Here is a 19,721-nt window from a genome sequence, read left to right as displayed (position 1 = left end):
GTGCAGATGGCATCAGGTCCGGAAAAGTGACAGAGGCCCAAGTCTAGTACAGAAAGGTCCCGTGTAGTGAGATGCTGCATGTAAGCATGCATTTTACTTATATACTTAACAGTGATTAAAGGAAGCTTGGATAAAATTGTAGACTGTCACTGCTGACATCTGAAAATGCTATTTGCTTTTAAAATGGTTTTAATGCTTTGAAATTTCAAACAATCATACAGCAAATGAAGTCAGAGCAGAAGTGCTTGATTTAGGAGCCTCTGGTTAGGTGTGTGATCTATCAGATAAGTATACATTCTTCCAATCAAAGCCCCTGGCAGGTGTACATGTGACAGAGAGGAGCCCGCTGTCTGAACATACCGGCTGGTAACAAGCTGAGACTCTATGGGAACATCTGATTCAAAGCTGTAGCTGGGCACATCTCCAGAACAATACCACAGACTTCCCCTGAGGGAGGTATTTTAGACTAATTATACGCTGGATATAATTTCCTCCTAAGTTCTTACTTTTCTACAGACAATGATGTATGATCACATTTACAAGTATCATTTTCTATGGTGCAATTTTACTATTAAAGAGCTACTTTCATAATTGCTGTACATCTGCATGTCATCATTGGTTGCAATTATATTTACATACAGCAACTTATTTAAGATTCTAAAAATACATACTGATCAACAGCAGCATAAGGGAGAACACAATCTGAGGAATTCATAAAGGGTGACGTAAACACCCTTAATGCCGCGTACACACGACTGGACTTGTTGACAGCAAAGGTTCCGACGGAACGAGTCCGTCTGACAATTCGATCGTGCGTGGGCTCCATCGGACCTTTGCTTGCCAAAAATCCGGCAGACTTTAGAAATAGAACATGTTTTACATTTTTCCACCGGAACTCCGCCGGACCGAGAAATACGTTTGTGTGTATGCTAGTTCAGACGGACCAAAACGGACGCTAGGGCAGCTATTGGCTACTGGCTATGAACTTCCCTATTCTAGTCCGGTCGTACGTCATCACGTTCGAATCCGTCGGACTTTGGTGTGATTGTGTGTGGCCAAGTCCATTCATTCGGAAAGTCCGTCGGAACAGCGCCGAAAGTCCGCCGGAAAGACCATCGGATCTAGTCCCTCGAAAAGTCCGGTCGTGTGTACGCGGCATTAGAATTCCATCAGGGAGCAGTTCTGAAAGTGACGGTGCTTGCAACCTATTCATCTCCTGTCAGAGACAGGTACATGAATCTGTCTGTGTTTGCACACAGGAAGGTGTCTCCACAATGGACACTTCTTTCCTCAGTACATTAACTTCACCCTACTACCTCTTCCCATCCACTGCGCCCGTCATGCTGACAGGTACATGGTCGATGAGTTGTGAACTTAAAGTGAGAATTGAGAGCCCCGTTTCCCTCTGGTCTGCTTTGCTTTTGATTCAGTCCAATAGTGGTTTAGGAATCCACCCGCTGCCATGCGCCATCATACACAGGAAAGGTGGACCTGTTGGGGAATTAGTCTCAGAGTTCCCCATCAGGCTCTGCCCACCCAACAGGCACAGCTGCTCTGATTCTGAGTTTTCGGGTGGGTGAGGTCTGATGAGGAACTCTGAGACTAGTTGCCCATCAGGTCTGCCCTGCCTGTGATTGACAGATGGTGGCAAGGGGTAAATTCCAAAGCCAATAAACAAAAACTAGTGTAGTGCTTATAAAAACTCTCATAAACACAAATTATAAATATAACATACGCAGTGCATATATGATCACAGACACACATAAAATATTTTCATAGGTCATAAATAAAAAGCAATATCTATAAGTGTCAATACACTAGTGTACATAAAAGTTCAATTTTTCTTAGTGACCAAACTCCAATGACCACCGTTCCACGCGTTAAGAGCAGTGGTTGTGACGTAACACGTAGGGCGCAGCCAGGTTACGTCATTAAGAACCGTGAACAGAAGTTGCCACCATTTTCTCTAAGCCTGATCCCTATATTGTGAGAAAAAACTATTTACTTTTTACCTATGTGAGTTTATACTGAATACATTTTATTATATATTTTTAATACTACACTATGGGAGTGTGTTACTTATCTTAATTTAAGGTACTGAGTGCACATGGTGTATCCCCCGGCCCCTTAAAGGGTTAGACACTTAGATTGGTGGAGAAACCTTTGGGGAAGAGAGAAAGGTATCTGGATGATTTAAGACCAGTGGAAGTGTCCTCAACCACCTAAAACCTATGTGATATAAGTCACAGTCAGAAGGTGAAGGATGTGTGGAACGGTGGTCTTTGGTGTTTAGTCACTAAGAAGAATTGAACTTTTATGTACACTAGTGTATTGATTTGGAGTGACGCAACCACTTTTACACTTTTGATTGTATGAAAGACACTTTGGATACTACTTTTTATGCACAACCTTTGAAGATTTAGATTTTATGTTTATCTGTGATCATATATGCACTGTGAGGTTGAGTTCCTAAAACTGGAGAGTGCAAAACTGGTGCAGCTGTGCATGGTAGCCAATCAGCTTCTAACTTCTGCTTGTTCAATTAAGCTTTGACAAAAAAAAAACTTAGAAGCTGATTGGCTACCATGCAGAGCTGCACCAGATTTTGCTCACTCGAGTTTTAGTAAATCAACCCCTGTGTGTTATACATATGATTTTTGTTTATGATAGTTTTTATTTATTAATTCATTATGTATATGTAGTAACACAGATTGGTGTCAGCAGTGATTACAATAGGTGAAATAAGCATTTTGTATTTTTCATTATTTTATCATTATTTGTATTTATTAGTTGATCGATTGGCTACACAGGAGGAAAAATTTCTCTTTAGATTCCAAAGCCAACAATGTATTGAATAGCAGTTATGGAATTTGCCCTTTGCCCCCTTCGCAGAGACAAGGGGGACATGATGGGAAATAAGTCTCTCATAGTTCCCCCTCAGGCTCCGCCCACTGTCGGTTCAATTTTACTTGCCTTGATAGGACATGGGCGGCCTTTATCCTAGCAACGAATGATGTAATATAAAGCATATTCCAACACATTAATAAAGCAATGAACACACAACACCCCCTCCCCATGTACTCCAACTTTGAGTTGGTCTTAACTGCAAACTTGCGGTAATTCATATAGAATCTGTCTCAGCCATAGTGACAGATTCTAAAAATGGCGGTAGGCAAGCTACATCTAAGCTTTGAGGTCTAATTTTGTCATTATAGGTCATTGGTCAGTCTGTATTGGGGTTCACGTTTAGGAAGCACCACAGGAAAAAAAAATTGGCTAGGGTTATTCTTTTGTGCTGCTGTGTGGATGACATTTTATTTGAATTAATGCTATTGATTAGGGCATATTGATAATATAATACAATACACATTTATGGGATTTGGAGAAGCAGTAACATCACTTTACTGGCAGTATGGCCCCTTTAATATTATCTGTGCCTAATTCATGAAAGCCTTGGGCCAGTTTAGATTACAAATATTGACTAATGTGCCAGATTCAAGTAGGTCTTACTACCGCCATTTTTAGAATCTGTCACTATGGCTGAGACAGATTCTATATGAATTACCGCAAGCTTGAGTTTTTTCCTGAAGACCTGGTGGTTTTCTTCCAAGCGGATGCATTACATTAAAGGAAACCAGCACAAGAAGAAGTATGTAGGATGCCATTGTTGACCTCCTTTTGCCAACAGTATGACTGTCTCTGGTTTCATATTTTATATATTTCTCCTACAGAACAAGAACTTAGGTCAGGAAAGTCAGAGTGAAGTCAAAACACCTCATTTGCATAAGTGTTTGATTTAATACATCGAAAACTACTGAAGCCCTTGGGTCTGTATGACAGCCAGGGAACCAGCCTGTATGCAACTGACTTATTCCAACTACGGTTCATGTTCCTGGCAATGCCACTGTATCTGTGATCTGTGTATTACCAGTACTCAGTGTACCATTCTCTGTGGCATCAAGAGTCGATGTTCATTTTCTGTGGCTGCGAGTGTCTGTCTTTCTGACTTTACTTGTCATTGTACGATGTTTCGGGTGACTCCACCCACTGTCATTCAATTTTCCCCAGACCCCACCTACTTCACTAGATTCCAAAAGAACATACTGAATATCTGACAATATGGAGCTTCTAAGCCCTTGTACACACGGTCGGACATTCCGACAACAAAATCCGTTGGATTTTGTCCTACGGATTTTGTCCGAAACTTGTGTTACATACACACGGTCGGACAAAGTTGTCGGAGAATCCAATCGTACGTAACGTGATGACGTTATTTCTTTATGACGGGACTACGTTCAGGCTAGTAGCCAATAGCTTTGGTCTAGGAATTTGATCTGAGCATGCGTGGCACTTTGTCCAATCGGAATTCTCTACACACATCGGATCGGATCATGTTGTCGGAAAATTTTATAGCCCAGCTCTAAAACTTTGTCCGTAGGATATTCCGACGGAAACAGTCCGATGGAGCCCACACACAGTCGGATTATCCGACAACGCGGTCCAATCGGACATTTTCCGTCGGAATGTCCGACCGTGTGTACAAGGGCTAAAAAATTCTGTTGGCGCCTCTTGAGATCTCCTGTTCATGTTATGATTATAAGTAAAATGTTATTTTTTTTAAAGAATGTTCTACACTATAATATATAGTAATCTAACAGTGTCATCCTGTCAATCTATCTTATCGTTAACAAATGCTAGTTTTCATTTCTCAGGGCGTTTCCCGCTGTATAGTGGTATTTCTGACCTACATTTAATGTTATTCCCTAAGACAACCTTAACTAAACAACTCATCAAATACATGAAAGAAGTCTCATAAAAGATTGTACCAAGCATGTTGTAACTAACCATCTGAACAGAACACATGCTGGCTCCTGCCTGCTGATGGCTTGAATGTGAGCATGGTATTTGTACTCAGGCAGCTGAACTGTAGCACCACCCAACACCTTGCTTGGTATCAACAAGTCTTGGTAATAAGCCGTGTCTTCTTCAACAGAACTGGACATGGTAGCTTGACTCAGAAGGGGCACATTTGTAAAAAGTAAGAGGAAGATGTAATGATTATTCGAAAAGCAGATGAAACAATGGGAAGAGGTGCCGAGATAAGGTTAACCAGCACATGGTTTTCTGCAGAACCACATGTATAGTGTGAAATGTTTTATGTAATTGCCTGCATTGTTATTGCCCCTTTGCTAATTTTTCAATGTACACTTATAAACGCTGAATGCTCCTATATGCCGCGTTTATGAGTGCTAAACATTGTTTCTGCCCAAAAGCTTCTCTCAAAAACAGGATTCTGAAGGTTGTTTTTTATCTGCCTCTAAGACCCCATTCACACCTGAGCGTTTTGTAGCTTGACGCCTGAAGCTACAAAACGCTGGAGGGGAAAAAATCTATTATTCTCAATGGAGACAGTTCACATCTCCACTCCAAGTCGCCTGAAGCCCTACGCCTGAAGCTCAAACAAGTTCCGGACCCTTTTTTGTCGCGAATCGGGCTGATTTGGGCGTTTTTCTTCTTTTAACATTGGTGACCTTTTGCCCTGCACAAATTTGCGGTAAAAAAAAACGCGGTAAAAAATGCTGAAAATCACGGTAAAAACGCTTGAAACCGCAAATCGCAGTAAAAAAAGCCGCAAAAAACGATTGAAAACACTACGCTCAGGTGTGAATGCAGCCTAAATGCTCCTCTGAATATATGCCTATAAACTCACTAATGTGCATGGACACATAGGCTAACATAGAGCTGCTTTCACAGGCTGAAGACATTTTTTTTAAATGCCTGTATAAGCAGGATTTTTTTATGCCCAGTGTGCATGAACCCTTAAAGTGGAACTTTATTGCTACCCTTACTAAATAGAATGGGATGTGTATTATATTTACTTGTTTTCATTTTTAATTTTTTTTACATTTCTTCTGTTGCTTTCTGGTTTCTGTCCTAGGCCAAAATGAAGTCATACATCCTAGGAGTCTTGCGCTTTTTTTTTCTTTTTTCTAGAGTGGGGAGAAGGAAATTTCTCAGCCAAGCATGCCCAACTGTCTGCATGCTTAATCTAAGAGCAGATGGATTCCAGGAAGTAAATTCTACACGAATCATCTGTCCTTACTTAAAATGGAGGTCCACCCAAAAGAGGAAGCTCCACTTATTTGCTCCCCCCCCCCCCCTCCAGCTGCCACATTTGCCACTTTTCGGGGGAAGGTGGAGCAGGTACCTGGTTTTGACAGCCATAGTGAGGTTCCCCTCGAAAGTCGCCCCCCCCCCTCCTCCTTCCACTGCCGTCGGGCCATGCAGAAAGCGCAGCACGCTTTGCACATGTGCAGTAGGGAATGGGCTGCTATGACTAAGCCCTTGTACACACGGTCGGACATTCCGACAGAAAATGTCCGATCGGACCATGTTGTTGGATAATCCGACCGTGTGTGGGCTCCATCGGACTGTTTCCATCGGAATTTCCATCGGAATATCTGACCGACAAGTTTTAGATCTGGGCTATAAAATTTTCTGACAACATGATCAGAAAACAACCTGACAGCCCTCTTTAATGTCAGCCTATATTAAATATCAGATATACAAAGTTAAGACCTCACACTACTTCCATCATATTCATTCATATTCCAAATGCTGAAAAAGTGGCAGATACACCGTACCCATTCCTGTCCTCCAACACTTTTTGAGCGCTACTAGAGTTTATTCATACATTAGGGGGCAAATTGCGCCAGAGGAGGGGGGCAACTCTGCCAGTTGTTCAATAATGCTTTACAATGTGGTTAGAAGCTGTGTGCTGTCTTATTTTTCTATGTTTTCCAAGAATAGGAGATAATGAGGCCCAAAGTCTGGAATGGCTGTCTTTGGCAGAGGCTTTGGTGACATGGATCTACAGTCATGTCAGTTTTTCACAAGAAAGTTCCGATTAGTAACACTGGCCGAATCATCTGGTTAGAGATAACGGTATGATAGGGCACATAAAATAAGCCGGTGGAGATGGACATGAGCTGCCATTGCTGATTTGTTTAAGTCTAAATTCCCATCTGCTTTAGATAGTGAAGCCAGGATCAGGATGACAGCCAAAAAGCCTTCAATGTTGCAATCACATCCGCAATGGTAGATCCTGTGTTTCTTTCATCAAAGCTTTTTTAAAGCAAATATCAAAATTTTTGCCTAATTTCAGTGGTTGGAAAATCTACCAGATGGTGTGTCTCATAAATTTAGATATTTAGAATTTTCTGAATGACATTTGGAAAACAAAAACAGTTGTGCAGCACCCAATATATAAAAGAGCATTAAACGAATAGAACGCCTGTGATTTTCTTCATCTGTGTTCCTGATAGGTAGATCAAACCTCTGTTTTTGCTCTTGTGATCATTGTCATTGATTGGGAACCAAAATTTTACAGTTGTCACCAGAAATGGAGGCAAAGGAAAATCCTTTCACACTGAAGAGATTTCCTGTCACTTCCTGTTGTATCTCTAGAACACGAAGCAAAGACATACCTCCACAATGGGACAAAGCAAAAATGTAATTTGATAGGGAATGTAACTGTTCCCTACTCTAAAACAGTGATTCTCAACCAGGGTTCAGTGGAACCCTAGGGTTCCTCCAAAGGTTGCTAGGGGTTCCTTCAGCATTGGGCAATTTCTGCCTCTCAGATAAGTTCCCACTGACACCATTGATTTTTTTAGCTATCTGTAAGGAGGTAATTCTTCCCGATGACCACAAGTGTAAGGATCATTCTTCCCACTGACCATCACACTAATGTATCATGAGTTCTAGATTTCGAATTTTTAGCAGGTGTTCCCCGAGACCGGAGAACTATTTCAAGGGTTCCTCTTTGTTGAAAAGGTTGAGGAAGGCTGGTCTAAAAGAATGGCTATACATACACGTACACAATTAAAACATATCATAAAATAATAATTAAAAAAACTAATTAATAATAAAAATAATAAAAATAATAACATGGTTTAAAGTGAAATTTGGTTCCAATTTGTGTGAAGCTATGGAATTTTCTTTACCTATTACCAATCTATGTGGCCACTAAAAAATCCCCAGGCTCCGTCCAGATAGACAGAGGACCATTTAATGAAATTGTAATGCCTTGTACACACGAGTGGATTTTCTGTCGGAAAAACCATCCAAGTTTTTTCCACTCAAGCTTGCCTTGCATACATACACGGTCACACAAAGGTTCTCTGAACTTTCAACCGTCAAGAACGCGGTGACGTACAACACTACGACGAGCCGAGAAAATGAATGCTTCCAAGCATGCGTCTAATTGTTTCTGAGAATGTGTAGGAATTTTTGCGCGTCGGAATTTGTACAGATGATCGGAATTTCGGATAGGAACTTTTCCCGACCCGAAAAATAGAGAACATGCTCTCAATCTTTTGCTGGCAGCAAAAGATCGATGGAGCATACACACGGTCGCATTTTCCGACAAAAAGCTCCCCTCTGAGTTTTGCTGGTGGAATTTCCAATCATGTGTATGCGGAATACATGTATACAGAAAGCAATATATTTGTCATTAAAACCTGAACACAGCATTTTTTTGGTGGACGATGGATTGGATATGGATTAGGACCTCCGTCAACTTTGCCGTTTCTTTCCCCATTTGTGAGATTCCTACTCATTTTCTGTCTACTTGACAGTTTTCAGACTGAACAGGAAGTGACAAAAATTGTTCCTATTTTCAACAGCTGTCAGACAAAGTGAGGAAGTGAGGGGCAAATTCCCCAACAAGTCACAAAAAATAATTTATAGCAAACTGAGGAAGATTAACTCTGTTCAGGATTTTATTGTTTGAGTCCATAAGGGAGATTTCCCTCCACTTCCTGTCTAGGTGACAGATGTCGGGAGAACAGGAAGGACAGCATTTAAAATCTGACAGTAAAATATCTTCAAAGGGCATAAGGGCAACAATTAAAACCTTACAGCAGTTCTAACCATTCCCTCTCTATTCAAAGCCAGGGCACATTTGTTTGAAGCTGGGATTAAACTTTATTTATCTGATAGCATTTGGGAAAAGTTTTGCAGTTCTATCATATTAAAATGTTACTGATTTTGCAAAAATGTGTCTGGTGGCACTTTTACCTTGTCTCCTTTAACGCCACTGCAGTCACATTTTGATGACGATGATGAACAACCCTGACATGCCTGTGGGGAAAAAAGACAGAATATTAGATTGTAAGGTCTACAAATAAAACAGTTTTGGTTGCATTATATATATATTATTATATATTTGAGTTTTCTGTTCTTAATCTACTATAAATTCAGAAAATTGTCGAGATTTTGTGCAGTGATGTCATAGTACATATACATACATTAATATATTTAAAAAAATAAAGGTATGTACTAGGGCTAGACCATTTGTGCGTTTTTAGGCCTAAGTTATTATATATTTGAGTTTTCTGTTCTTAATCTACTATAAATTCAGAAAATTGTCGAGATTTTGTGCAGTGATGTCATAGTACATATACATACATTAATATATTTAAAAAAATAAAGGTATGTACTAGGGCTAGACCATTTGTGCGTTTTTAGGCCTAAGTTATTATATATTTGAGTTTTCTGTTCTTAATCTACTATAAATTCAGAAAATTGTCGAGATTTTGTGCAGTGATGTCATAGTACATATACATACATTAATATATTTAAAAAAATAAAGGTATGTACTAGGGCTAGACCATTTGTGCGTTTTTAGGCCTAAGTTATTATATATTTGAATTTTCTGTTCTTAATCTACTATAAATTCAGAAAATTGTCGAGATTTTGTGCAGTGATGTCATAGTACATATACATACATTAATATATTTAAAAAAATAAAGGTATGTACTAGGGCTAGACCATATGTGCGTTTTTAGGCCTAAGTTGTGGATCATAGTGTTCCCTTTGGACAGTTATATTTTCATATGAATTTAGATTTCGGTAGGCAGTGCCCTACATAGAGATGGGTATGAATGAAATGTCAAAAAAAAAAGGCACTGACACTAACAGAAGACAGAAAGAGACAGAAAAAAACATTGTCTAGTTGAGAGGAACAGACGTCAGTCTCTATATAACCTATTTTAGGTCAAATCGCAACTATTAAGTGTGAAGGCCTGCTTAGACTATTCATCAGAGACCCTCATACTTTATAGTTCTTGGTAAATATAATGGAGACTAACATATCTAACTGTGTGTGGAAAACTTTAAAATGCATTCCAATTTTGGTCAGTCTCTTCTAGGAACAGATTTATGTGAAACAAGGCTTCATAATCACTAATGGCAAGACCACCTAACCAGATAAAAAACAGATAATTGGGGAAATATGGGCATCAGACTGTTTCCAATCCTTCCGCTGCTCACATACACTTACCATCTTTATAGGCAGATGACTTAAATCAAGCTTTTAAATAGTGAAGAGTCATATGTATGGTGTAATAAGTTCCAGGTTACTGGTACAGCTTATAAATGTGCTTTAACCTCGGTGTAGGCTGCAGTCAACTGAATATGCCAATTGATTAACACTATAATCTTCAAAGCTGGCAGAAGTGCTTATTCAGCAGTTGGGCTAATCTGTGAGCAAGAAGTTACAATGGAGCCACAGGCAGAGGCGCGTCAACAAATCCAGACTACCCACTGAACTAGCAATGCTGAAATTTCACATGACCTAAGGCTCAGCACCACAAACGTATCAGTCTCCTTATTAATGCACACTGGAGATTTGTATCCATAATTACCTTTTTTATAGAGCATTTTTGTCACCAGAATGTTGAAAAATGTATGATAATCAATTAGGCCGCGTACACACGCGGGGACTGTTTGCCCAACTTTGTCCGCTGAACAGTGTTTCGGCGGACAGTCCGCTCGTGTGTGGGCTTTCGCTGAACAAGGTTTTTCGGAATTTCGGAATTTCCGTAAAACTGTCCGCTGAAACTCCGTCGTACGTGCCGTTCACGTCATCGCGCACGGTTTCAGCAAACTGTTCGTCCGTCGTGTGTGGCCATGTCCGTCCATGCTAATTTTGAGCGGACTGTTTGCCGAAACTGTTTGACGGACAAAGTTGGGCGAACAGTCCCCGCGTGTGTACGCAGCCTTAGAGCAGTGATTCTCAACCAGGGTTCCTCCAGAGGTTGCTGGGGGTTCCTTCAGCATTGGGCAATTTCTACCTCTTAGCCCTTGTACACACGGTCGGAGATTCCGACGGAATGTGTCCTATCGGACCATTTTGTCGGATAATCCGACTGTGTGTGGTATGCATCGGACTGTTTCTGTCGGAATATCCGTCGGACCCAATTTTCCAACTTGTTGGAAATATTTTCCGACAAACTGGTCCGATCGGACATACTCCGATCATGTGTAGAGAATTCCGATCGGACAACGTGCCACGCATGCTCAGATCAAATTCCTACACCAAAGCTATTGGCTACTAGCCTGAACGTAGTCCCGTCGTAACGAAAAAATGTCATCACGTTCTGAACGATCTAATTTTCCGACAACTTGGTCCGACGGTGTGTATGCAACAGTTTCGGACACAATCCGTCGGACAAAATCCAACAGATTTGGTTGGCAGAATGTCCGACCGTTTGTACAAGGGCTTAGATAAGTTCCCACTGACACCATTGATCTTTTTAGCTATCTGTAAAGAGGTAATTCTTCCCAATGACCACAAGTGTAAGGACCATTCTTCCCACTGACCATCACACTAATGTATCATGAGTTGTAGAGTTCTAATTTTTAGCAGGGGTTCCCCGAGACCGGAGAACTATTTCAAGGGTTCCTCTGTGTTGAAAAGGTTGAGAAAGGCTGTATTAGAGTATATATTATAAATAGTGCAAGCTAAAAAAAAAGGTTATCCATGGAAGAAAACGGTAGTTTTTTCCTTTGGCAGATTATTGCCACATTTAACAAAGATGACCACCAGCTAGCAGGCCAGAAGTAATGTCCAAAGAGCCAGCTACATAAAATAGAACCCAACCAAAGATTGTTTTCTTTTAAATGGAGTTGGGAGGGGTGAGGGTAGAACTAATGTGTCTGGAGTTAAACTTTAAATTACTGACCATGCTCACCACAACCATTCGCAGGGTCACAGACCAGTATATAAATATAATAAAGTATACCAATATAAACAGCCCGCAGCATTCCACAGTAACCACTCGGAGCTAAATTGTCGAAAACAGACCTTCGGCTGGTTTCTATGTGTAACTGTAAATGGCTGCATTTTTCTTTTTACACTGCAAGAAGAATAAATTATTTTCCTTAGCCAATTACATGTAAATAAACACTATATTACCAAGAGTACTGGGACACCTGCCTTTACACGCACATCAAAGTAAATGGCATCCCACCCTTTGCAGCAGGCTGGATTTGATTTAACACGCACTTTTTTCCCCTTAAAAGCAGGGGAAAATCGCGGGTGCGTGTTATACGCCGATCTCCCGCAATTCTGAGCCTCTGGGCGGCTTCCGGCCGCCTTCGGCTCTTCTGGGCGGCTTTCGGCTGCCTTCGGCTCTTCTCATCGGCTTTCGGCCACCTATGGCCATTCTCGGCGGCTTTCGGCCACCTTCGGCCGTTCTCGGCAGCTTTCGGCCGTTCTCGGCGGCTGAAAGCTGCTGAGAATGGCCGAAAGCTGTACAGAATGGCCGAAGGCAGCCGAAAGCTGCCGAGAAGTACCGAAGGCGGCTGGAGGCCACCGAGAACTACCACTCGCCGCCAAGATACACAGGACATCCGGCGGCGTTTAAAAAAAAAAAAAAAACTGACAAGGTTGCAATGGTGGACAAGGCTGCATATGACACTGACAAGGTTGCAATGGTGGACAAGGCTGCATATGACACTGACAAGGTTGCAATGGTGGACAAGGCTGCATATGACACTGACAAGGTTGCAATGGTGGACAAGGCTGCATATGACACTGACAAGGTTGCAATGGTGGACAAGGCTGCATATGACACTGACAAGGTTGCAATGGTGGACAAGGCTGCATATGACACTGACAAGGTTGCAATGGTGGACAAGGCTGCATATGACACTGACAAGGTTGCAATGGTGGACAAGGCTGCATATGACACTGACAAGGTTGCAATGGTGGACAAGGCTGCAGATGGACAATGATAAGGCTGCATAGATGGGCATTTAAATGTAAGTTTTTTTTTTCCTTAAACCTCCCTCCTAAAAGTTTTTTTCCTTAAAATTCCCTCCTAAACTTGGGGTGCGTGTTATACGCCGGTGCGTGTTATACGCCGATAAATACGGTAAGTCAATTTAAATCACGATTTAAATCACTAGTAAAAAGGCTTGATTTAAATCATAATTTCTGAAGAGCAACTGTCATCTCTCTCCCGCAGCGGCTCCTCCTCTGACCCGCTGTTGACTCACCGACAGTCTCATTCACTTTAATGGAATGGCTGTTGATGTGGCAGTGACACAAGGGGAGAAATGTGGTGGCAGCAGGTGAGTGGATGCCCGCTAACAGGCCCTGCAATGATGGATCTGAAATGACAGGTGCTCTTTAAATGTAAAGCCTTATTCTTGCTGGTAGTTAGAATCTTTGCAAACAAAATGAAGGTTTCCTATTTAGTATAATAAGCTGTCAGGTTAGTAAATATTCCCCAACTGGGTCTCTTACGGCCTGCTTCCATTTTGCTCCTCAAGGGAGGAATTAAGCACTTCAAGCATGTGCAGAAAGGTCACAAGGTTTAGAAGTTGTTTAGAAGGTTGCACTTTCATTTTTACTGCTTGCCCTTCCTCCTCAGCCCTTGTACACACGGTCAGACATTCCGGCGGAAAATGTATGATCGACCGTGTTGTCGGATAATCCGACCGTGTGTGGGCTCCATCGGACTGTTTCCGTCAGAATATCCGACCGACAAAGTTTTAGAGCTGGGCTATAAGTTTTAGAGCTGATCCGATGGGACTTTGTCCTACTGTTTGTAGAGAATTCCGATCGGACAAAGTGCCACACATGCTCAGATCAAATTACGAGACTAAAGCTATTGGCTACTAGCCTAAACGTAGTCCTGTCGTAACGAAATAACGTCACCATGTTCTGAACGATCGGATTTTCCAACAACTTTGTCTGACCGTGTGTATGCAACACAAGTTTCGGACAAAATCCAACGGATTTTGTTGTCGGAATGTCCAACCGTGTGTACAAGGGCTCACACTTGGAGCCTGGTACAGATGCATTTCTCTTCAAACAATCATACAGTTTGTAATGTACATAGATTTGCAAAACAATGGGATAAAGGAATATTCCTGAACTTGCGTGACTGCATCAATGCAGTTCATGTTATCTCAACTTGCTGAGCTTGGATTCATTGAATGAGTTTACCAAAATTGTAAATATTACAGATTATACAGCCTCATGCTACGAAACGAAGCTTCATTTCATGCTGAATAAACAAAATTATTAATGTATCTTAAATAGAAAAATATCTTTAGATAGATTTGTACTCCAAAAGCACTTTAATTAAATAAATTTGATTAAAATCCCAAAAATCTAATGTAAATCCCAAAAATCTCATTTAAATAAAAATAAAAAATAAATCTTTTTCTTTTTTCTTTGCAGCTATAACAGCTTCAACTCTTCTCTGAAGATGGTCCACGAGGTTTACAAGTGTGTCTATGGGAATGTTTGACTATTCTTCCAGAAGCGCATTTGTGAGGTCAGGCACTGATATGGATGAGCAGGCCTGGCTTGCAGTCTCCGCTCTAATTCATCTCAAAGGTGTTCTATCTGGTTGAGGTCAGAACTCCAGGCAGGCTAGTCAAGTTCCTCCACCCCAAGCTCACTCATCCATGTCTTTATGGACCTTGCTTTGTGAACTGGTGCGCAGTCATGTTGGAACAGGAGGGGGCCATCCCCAAACTGTTCCCACAAAGTTCAATTCCAACCGTTGGAAAACAACCCACTCCATAATCCCCCCTGCACAAAGAAAGGTCCATAAAGACATGGATGAGTGAGTTTGGGGTGGAGCAACTTAACTTGCCTGCACAGAGTCTTGACCTCAACCCAATAGAAAACCTTTGGGATGAATTAGAGTGGAGACTGCGAGCCAGGCCTTCTCTCCAACATCAGTGTCTGACCTTACAAATGGAAGAATGATCAAACATTCCCATAGAAACTCCTAAACCTTGTGGACAGCCTTCCCAGAAGAGTTGAAGCTGTCATCGCTGTAAAGGGTGGGCCAATTCAATATTGAACTCTACGGACTAAGACGGTGATGACATTAAAGTTCATGTGCGTGTGAAGGCAGGTGTTCCAAAACTTTTGGTAATATAGAATGTGTGTAGATGTTCACAATTCAAATAAGAACAAAAGCCATTGCAGGCTGTGGCATGGTGAGGAAATCACACCGCAAGATTCTGCCATCAATAAGAATATATTTGTGACCTCAGGCATTTATTTCTATACAGCAAGACAGCTCATTTTAAAGCGCTTACTTTCAAAAGCTCTGAATGACATGACTTGTGTTTTTTGAAGACTGGCGTGAAGACTGATGGAATTGTTTATACTAATCAATCACTTTATTTGCTTACATTTGTACACTGGTTGAAATGGATCAGATAGACAGACTGTCATGGTTTGCTATGAGTAGAGGCGGATGTAGGCAGCTAAGGGCCGTTGTACAGGAAAGTAGCATTTACAGCCTCCGTGCAATAACCTATGTGGCTTGTTTGGTTGTGGATTCCCATCTGACAGGTGAATTTAAACAAAAGGGAATTAAAAGATTCATCAGGCCTGCTATAGATTTTAATGGGGGAACCTTATGCAAAAAACAAGAAAAAAGGCATGCCCCCTCTCCCACAAAATATATATATAAGGCATCCATATAAGAAAGCTGCCTGGCCACTGCATGCCCCATGCACGTAAAGTGGTTGTAAACCCTTACAAACCACTTTGACCTACAGGTAAGCCTAGATTAAGGCTTACCTGTAGGTCCAAGAAATATCTCCTAAACCTATACGGTTTAGGAGATATTTACCTGAAGACAGCCACCGCTGTCTACGGCACAGCGGCGCGCAGGCGCACTGGGCAAGCCGCAGATCGCGGCGATATGCCGCGAGTGTCGGCTCCCGTGCATATGCGCGGGAGTGACGTCATCGCTGCTCCGGCGAATCACAGCTCCGGAGCAGTGAGACCTACCAAGAAGATGGACGCTCGGAACTACAGGGGACAGCGCTGACATCGCTGGCTCCTGTATCAGGTAAGTGACACATAATGGACTACTATGCGATGCATAGTAGTTTATTATGCTTTACCTTTGCAGGGAGACAAAGAGGAAGTAAACCCATCAGGGTTTACTTCCTCTTTAACAGCTTACTGTTCATGTGTCTGCAGGCGAGATCTTTATCAGACTCTGAAAGCATCCTTTAAAAAAAAATTGGGCCCCAGATACCGCCCCCCCATGTGACATCTTAACCAAGCTGGCAAGGTATCCTCCCCATGTTGCGTGCATGTGGTCTGGTATGGTTCATAGGGGGGACACATGCTGCCCCCCTTCAAAGGACAGCAGGGCTACATGGCAGGATAATTGTCTGGTACTGATTTTGGGGGCACCCTTAACATCTATACCAAACTCTGACCCCAAGCCACTTGGTGATAAGAATCTGATGTAGATGAAGGGAATCCTTGGCTGTTTGTTTAGCAAGATAATTAAAAACAGCAGCTTTGACTAAAGTTGAATAATCCCCTGGCTATAGGTGCAGGTCTATATATACTTCCCTAAGCCTTTAAGAAAAACTCCTAAAAATGGCATCATCCCATCCTGGCTTGTTGGTAAGAGGATGATAAGACATTCCCGGTGGATGTAAACACCCCTTGCACATTCTCTCTATTGCCTGTCCCAGTATCTTTGAGCTCAGCACTGCTATGACAGAGGAGATAGTGGACCTCACATGTGCGGGTGTTCAAGGGCTCCCAACTTTTATAGTGGGGTAAGCAGAAAGGTCTCCCTCCTTTTATAGTGGGGATAAGCAGAAATGTCTCCCTCCTTTTATAGTGGGGGTAAGCAGAAATGTCTCCCTACTTTTATAGTGGGGGTAGGCAGAAAGGGCTCCCTCCTTTTATAGTGGGGGTAGGCAGAAAGGGCTCCCTCCTTTTATAGTGGGGGTAAGCAGAAAGGTCTCCCTCCTTTTATAGTGGGGGGAAGCAGAAAGGGCTCCCTACTTTTATAGTGGGGGTAAGCAGAAATGTCTCCCTACTTTTATAGTGGGGTTAAGTAGAAATGACTCCCTCCTTTTATAGTGGGGGTAAGTAGAAATGTCTCCCTACTTTTATAGTGGGAGTAAGTAGAAATGACTCCCTCCTTTTATAGTGGGGGTAAGCAGAAATGTCTCCCTACTTTTATAGTGGGGGTAAGCAGAAAGGGATCCCTCCTTTTATAGTGGGGGTAAGCAGAAATGTCTCCCTACTTTTATAGTGGGGGTAAGCAGAAAGGGCTCCCTCCTTTTATAATGGGGGTAAGTAGAAAGGGCTCCCTCCTTTTATAGTGGGGGTAAGCAGAACGGGCTCCCTCCTTTTATAGTGGGGGTAAGCAGAATGGGCTCCCTCCTTTTATAGTGGGGGTAAGCAGAAAGGGCTCCCTCCTTTTATAATGGGGGTAAGTAGAAAGGTCTCCCTCCTTTTATAGTGGGGGTAAGTAGAAATGACTCCCTCCTTTTATAGTGGGGGTAAGCAGAAAGGGCTCCCTCCTTTTATAGTGGGGGTAAGCAGAAAGGGCTCCCTCCTTTTATAGTGGGGGTAAGTAGAAAGGGCTCCCTCCTTTTATAGTGGGGGTAAGTAGAAATGACTTGGGTGTCTTGGCAACCTTCCCTCACCTCTTGCTCTGAAAACGAAAATAATTTTCCCCTATGGTCTGTCTCGGTGACAATGCTCCCCAGGATCTATAGAGAGGTGAATCTCTACTTAAATAATTTAGCAGGAGGTCTTCTTACCTCTTTTTACCTGCTTTATGCAAAATTAAAAAAGAGCTCTATGCCTTTATATACACTTTAAGATACAGACAACTACACAAATACTGTTGTGTCTGTAAACACTAAGCACTCATTACTTGACTCAGTAAAGTGTACGTATAAATAAAAAAGTGTTTTCTTAGCTTAGGTTGAGGGGTAACCAAAGAGTATTCCTAGCCCACAATGCTGTTATTTCTTATTGATCACAGACTGGAACTCGACTTGAAAGTCAGACTTGTATCTGCAGTTGGTTACATGTAAATATTCCTAAACTTAGTTATTTTTTACAATATAACATACCAATAAGCTGAAGAAGCTAATTTATTTAATGAAGTACTGATACCTGCAATAACACAAGCAAACACTAGAGGGCACACATTATCTTCAAATCTTGCACAACACAAAAATAGTGCATATTGTTTGCATGCATGTATATATACAGAATAGGTGTCTTTTACACCAGTTATGAAAATTCTGGTTATTTTTATCTATTAATTTTTGTTCACGCTTATTTAAAAACACCAAAACGCTACAAATAAATATGCATGCAGCCTTTGTTGGCAGCACAATGCACATTAATGCATGGATGTATTTTTTTCTGCTCTGCAACACAAGTGCTTTGAGAAGATGTGTTCGGGAGCAGTGCAACAGTGTGAATGGAATCTTAAGGAATTAAAACTATGAATGCCTTAGCCCTTGTACACACGGTCGGAGATTCCGACGGCATGTGCCCTATCGGACCAACTTTTCCAACTTGCCAGTAAAATTTTCCGACAAAATGCTCCTATCGGACATACTCCGATCATGTGTAGCCTACTCCGACGGACAAAGTGCCACGCATGCTCAGATCAAATTCCTAGACCAAAGCTATTGGCTACTAGCCTGAACATAGTCCCGTCATAACAAAATAACGTCATCACGTTATGTACAATCGGATTTTCCGACAACTTTGTCTGACCGTGTGTATGCAACAGTTTCGGACAAAATCCGTCGGACAAAATCCGTCGGACAAAATCCAACGGATTTGGTTGTTAGAATGTCCGACCGTGTGTACAAGGGCTTACAGTTACTGAATATTCTATGTATTCATTTGTTATCATTGTTATACCATTGCACCGTTTCTTAAAGAATACCTTTTGTCAGGCGGAACATTGCAGTTCTCTTATATCATATATATATCAGGTTATGTACATCAGTGCTACCTATCAGTGCCACCTCTCAGTGCCCGCCAGTGCCACCTATCAGTGTCTACCAGCGCTGCCTCATCAGTGCCCACCAGTGCCACCTATCAGTGCCCATCAGTGCTGCCTTGTCAGTGCCCATCAGTGCTGCCTACTGGTGCCCATCAGTGCTGCCTACCGGTGCCCATCAGTGCAGCCTCATCCGCATACATCAATGAAGGATAAAAATTACCTGCTTACAAAATTACAGCAAAATACAAAACTGTTGTTTTTTGTTTGTTTTTAAATTTCTGTCTTTTTTTTTATTTATTTTTAACAAAGAATAAAAAACATTTAAAATTATTTGGGTACAGTGTTGCATGTCCGTGCAATTGTCATTCAAAGAGTGCAGGAAGGGGGTTTAAGTGCCCAGTGAGCAAGTGGTTAGGTAAATCAACTCAAATGATTTCCATATTTAGGTTTTTATGCATTACTGTTGAGAGAACTGATCCAAAAAAAGGCAGAGACTACTCAAAATTGGCTATTATATTTTTACATTCCTTAAATACCGCATGCCTGGACCACTACTTAAATACTGCATGCTTTTAATTATTTATTTCCTTCTGTGAATTGACG

At 41.6% G+C, this 19,721-nt stretch overlaps 1 protein-coding gene across 2 annotated transcripts in view; it reads right to left on the bottom strand.

Moving 5' to 3' along the window:
• Window positions 1-19,721, bottom strand: part of COL4A5 (collagen type IV alpha 5 chain) — a 221,796-nt gene that overhangs the window by 147,831 nt on the left and 54,244 nt on the right. For both annotated transcript variants that reach the window (XM_077478955.1, XM_077478950.1), the window contains exon 2: window positions 9,082-9,144. In XM_077478955.1, coding sequence (XP_077335081.1) covers window positions 9,082-9,144 — 63 coding nt within the window. The remainder of the gene's footprint in view (window positions 1-9,081; window positions 9,145-19,721) is intronic.

This window comes from Lithobates pipiens, unplaced genomic scaffold (assembly GCF_037356315.1).
Source record: "Lithobates pipiens isolate NorthernLeopardFrog02 unplaced genomic scaffold, aLitPip1_a1.2 Scaffold_1, whole genome shotgun sequence".
Classification (NCBI taxonomy): Eukaryota; Metazoa; Chordata; class Amphibia; order Anura; family Ranidae; genus Lithobates; species Lithobates pipiens.
Note: the sequence above shows the minus strand (reverse complement) of the source record. Positions and strands in the feature narration are given on the sequence as shown.